Source organism: Hypomesus nipponensis, chromosome 11 (genome assembly GCF_054491055.1).
Source record: "Hypomesus nipponensis isolate SF chromosome 11, ASM5449105v1, whole genome shotgun sequence".
Classification (NCBI taxonomy): domain Eukaryota; kingdom Metazoa; phylum Chordata; class Actinopteri; order Osmeriformes; family Osmeridae; genus Hypomesus; species Hypomesus nipponensis.
In genome coordinates, this window is record NC_140371.1 from 21038039 (window position 1) to 21042500 (window position 4462).

A 4462-nucleotide genomic window follows, 5' to 3' on the forward strand; every position below is an offset into this window, starting at 1 on the left:
TTTTGCCATTTTTTCATCTCTCCCCTCTCTCTCTCTCTCTCTTTTCAAAAAAGCCATGACGGCGATCCTACAATCCATCTTCCCTGCGCCATCTTTGTATTATTTCTAATTTATTTTGGATGTCAAAGGCATTGATGAAGATATTTTCTCTGGAGTCTTCTTCTAACCCGGCTCTCCCGATGTGATCCGAGCTGAACGCCGCTATCAACCACCATGTCTCGCCGGAAGCAAGGCAAACCTCAGCACTTAAGCAAACGGGATTTTTCACGTAAGTACTGCTAAATTGTATATTCTTTTTATTATTTTCCCTCTGATTGGAAACGAGGTTCATTCAGAACAGCTGAAAACATTTATCAGGAGCGTGGTCCGCACTGGCACTTGGACACTGGACTGCACGAACCCTGGTCAAGTGGACTTCACTGTGAAAGCGTGGTGAGAATCTCTCCGTGCCATAGACTACCTTTGCGCGCAACGAGGATCCCACTCAAAAGCTGAGAGAAAAAGTTTTTTATCCAACAGTTTATTGACGTTTAAAAAAACAACAAGTTTGTTACTAGCTGTTACATTCATAAGCTCTGGCTTTTGTGCCCCCGTTCCTTCGGCAACTCGAAGTGTTTAGAATACGCTCGCAACCGTGTTGGGTAGCTCATATGCATGTATTTTGCGGAGCTATTGCCGGAATATCCCGTATCTATGCTAGTCTGGGACGTACAGGCAGGTCTCCCTCTCTCGTGCTATTTTTGGAATTTTTTCAAAAACTGAAAGTGGCTTTTGATTGGGAAAAAATCTCGTGTCTGACTGTTTACAAGCACCGCGTGCGCGTGTAACTCCCTTGCCAACAGCTCGAAATAAATGTTTTTAAAAATCGGCACATTTGTGCCACGCTTGTTCAAATATGCGGATCTATCGTAATGCTCCGTTTAGGTCTTATCTATACGCTCTCATACTCAGACAAGAAGCATATGGTTCTTGTTCTCACGAATGGAAGAGAACGAGCCTTTCGCAGAGCAACAGGAGCGAAGCTTGTATCCTCATAGTGTTCTTAGACCTCTAATTAAAAAAAAACATTTGATCTATTTTACAACATTTTCGTTGACATTGCTGGTCAAACCGATAATGTAAGATTAAAGTAAGAGCCTTGCGTTGTGTTACAATCATGTAGCCTACCACACAGTGAATACTCGGAGCTTTTAGTTGGACAATGTCTAAAAGGCATTCTACCCACCTATTACACTTGATTTGATCTAATTTGCATAGGTAACAATACACATAATGTGAAAAGCAAGCAACGAAAGCCGATTGACTGGAGGAATGAAGGTAGCAAGTGACCGTTCGCAGCGCTTACGCGTCCTGGAACCTTTACGATCAGAAGCTCATGAAAGGTGTTAGGCTATGTGGCTTCCAGACCTCCATAGTAGAGATCCATGTTGAGTTAACACGTTACTTTAACTTAAAGCAGCGTTACAAGGTGTTTTAACACAGCATAAGCTGCTCGGTTACTCGCCACCTATATCGCTTGGTGCTAGTGTTCAAGCGAGCACACAGACCACAGCCGCTCTGCATTGTTCGTGTTGAGTACCGTCGCTAGGAGGCAGACGACGATCGTAGAAATGGTAGTGGACTTGAACTTGAAAAATTTCACCACCACCCCGATCTACATATTTGACGATATGTTTAGAATTGGGGGAAGACGCACAGTCAAGCTTTCAACGAGGTTATATGGCGTGGTGCTCCCCTCCTTTCTCCCCACTTTTGCCCATTCAAATCAAATGTTTTTTTTTTCTTCTGGGACGAGAGTGAAAACATTTGAATAAAACTATCACCACGAGGTTATATATAAGCCCTCTATACCATGTCCATATATATGTTGCAAATATAGCCAATACGTTTAAGTAACTGAAATTAAAGGCAGAAAAGGCATTTTAATGAAAAATTGATTAACTCAAAATGAATATCTTAGAATAGCAATAGGCTACAAATATGATAAGAACACACATGCATACCAGAAATGGCATATGTTCTATATATATATATATTTTTTTAGATACATGTTGCCCGTTCACTATTAAGATTTGACCCATTGAGAACTGTAATGAACATCCACACACATTCCTGGACGAGTTACAGTAAAATCAACTGAAACACGTCTCCCCATAAGGAAAGTAGCCTACCTGCGAATTGTAATTATCAGCATATTATAAGCGCATGTCCCATACCTGTTTATGGAGGTAGGCCTATTTGTATTTTAACATTGGCTACGTTATTCGTTTAATTTGTAGTTTTTACTTTATATAGGCTACATTTAAACCTACAGCTTACAATAGCAACCTACAACACAGTTTCACAGTTTCACGGTGTGAAACTATTAGAGACAAACACTTCTTAACCCACGACTCTTACAAATTATGCTTCAGTCGTTTGGCAACTCGTTTTGTACTTTATCTGTCAACGCTTTATAGGCTATTGATTGCATTGCAGTTTAATACACTGAAAGTAGGCTAATGTCGTCTACTGTGGCAATGATATCAGGCTATCAATTGCATGTTCTGAATATTCTACCCATATACATATCCCGTTTCTCTTGGGCCCTCTAATTCAGTTGTATATGGAAATGTTCAATGTGATCTAAAGAATAATGAAAGGATGGACCGTAGCTTCATCGTGAGGGTGTGACAGTAGTCTATGTTTAGGTTTAATAATTCCTTATTAAAACAAACCCTTTTTGTTTTTTTCTGATATTCTAGTTCAAGTTTTGAGGTAAGTTTAGGCTATTTCATTAGATGTTATTATGCGAATGCAATGCTCAGGGTTGTTGTAAAACCAGAGCCAGTCTGGTGGTTGACCTGACGTTAAATTAAGGGTAGTAACCGGCAGCTGGAATTTATCACACGTTATCTCTACGTCCCAGTTTGCTCGCAGATGTCGTGGAGGATTGCTTGTTCAAATGATATTTCCTCGCGCGCTGGGAGCTACTCTACATTTCGCGCCCCTCTCTCCCCCTTTCTCTCTCTTGCTCTCTCTATCTCAGTTTCACTAGGTTAGGAGGAAATAAATTTAACCTCAGTTCACTCACAGGATCCTATCTCTTTTATCAAACATCCGTACCAATCACCAGCCACTAAAATTAAAATCTATTTTTTGACTCTCAGTGGTTTTAAGTTCATTAAAATGTGAAATTGGCAGCTTAGTAAAGAAGGTCAAGATGCTTAACCATTAGGAAGCTAAAGGAGAACTACTCTCACCTTAGAGCAAAATATTTTGAAAATGACGGGCCATTAGTTCCGTTCGGTAGTTTGTGGATTCTCACCCCTTGGTGTGGTGAAATGTCTCTTCACATTCTCTTCTACCGCGTCATCTACATCGACAGTCGCCGTTTGACAAAAAGCATCTTAAAAACTAGTCAAGCGTTAATCCTGGGGAACAGGGAGAGGAATTTGCCTGAACGGCTCCTTTAGACCGATTTCCTGCTATAAAAGTAGTAGTTCTAAAGAGCTAAAAGTCACACACATGTTTAGAGGCCAACTGATTTTTTTTGTCGACACACACACTCACACTGCAGGGCCTTTCTCCACATATGCTGGACATATTTTAATGCATGTTATTCTGTTCTGCTTCGAGAGAACCAGACTAAGTTATAAACCCGTAAGCAATCAAAATATTCATCTATGCCTTTTTCAGCCTTTACATTTAGCTATGTTCCTGATGAGTTGACTAAATGCTGTGTTGTTCCCAGTTAGCGCTTCTATCCATGTGTTATACATGATATTCTTATGGCGACACTGTTGTATTTTCCTGCTCTAAAAACGAATCAGGCTCCCCTTTTAACGCTTTCATTGTAATTGTCATGGTAATATGGAAAAGCCGTGTTTGTTAAAAGAACAAGTGCTTCACTATGAAGCTGACAGGCTGTCTTGCATTAAGCACAGCTGCTTGTCTCAGTTCAGACACACAGAGCCAGCCTCACTATTCACTTCCTACCAGCCCAACACAAACACCATTACTACTTATACGGCTGGTCTTCTCCTACCACTAGGAATACTGCTATCACTACTGCTGTTGCTAAAACTTGTTCTGCTGCTACTGCCATCACACTACTACTGCTTTACATACTGCTACTGCTGCTGCTGTTGTTACTATCCCTCCTACTGTTCCTCCTGTTACTGATACTACAATAGATCCTGTATTGTGTTCCTCACAAGAAGGAGGCTGAGAAACATGAACAGCACACAATCGTTGTTTTGACCCTTCAACTGAACGTTCTGCCTCTAAATTCGTTCTTCTGTTTCTCTCTCTCTCTGTCTCTGTCTCTCTGTCTCTCTCTATCTGTCTCTCTCTGTCTCTCTCTGTCTCTCTCTCTCTCTGTCTCTCTCTCTTTGTCTCTCTCCTTTATGTGTATCTTTTATTTATAAAATTATTTTTCTTTTTCTCTTCCTACACCCCCTCTCCCTCGCCGTTTCCGTGG

The 4462-nt window shown here is 40.9% G+C and overlaps 1 protein-coding gene across 1 annotated transcript in view; it reads left to right on the forward strand.

Annotated features, from left to right (window-relative positions):
- The window catches only part of LOC146268620 (BCL11 transcription factor A-like), a 4920-nt gene continuing 458 nt past the window's right edge, over positions 1 to 4462 (forward strand). The window contains exon 1 of the mRNA XM_084709469.1: positions 1 to 268. Coding sequence (XP_084565595.1) covers positions 214 to 268 — 55 coding nt within the window. The 5' untranslated portion in view covers positions 1 to 213. The remainder of the gene's footprint in view (positions 269 to 4462) is intronic.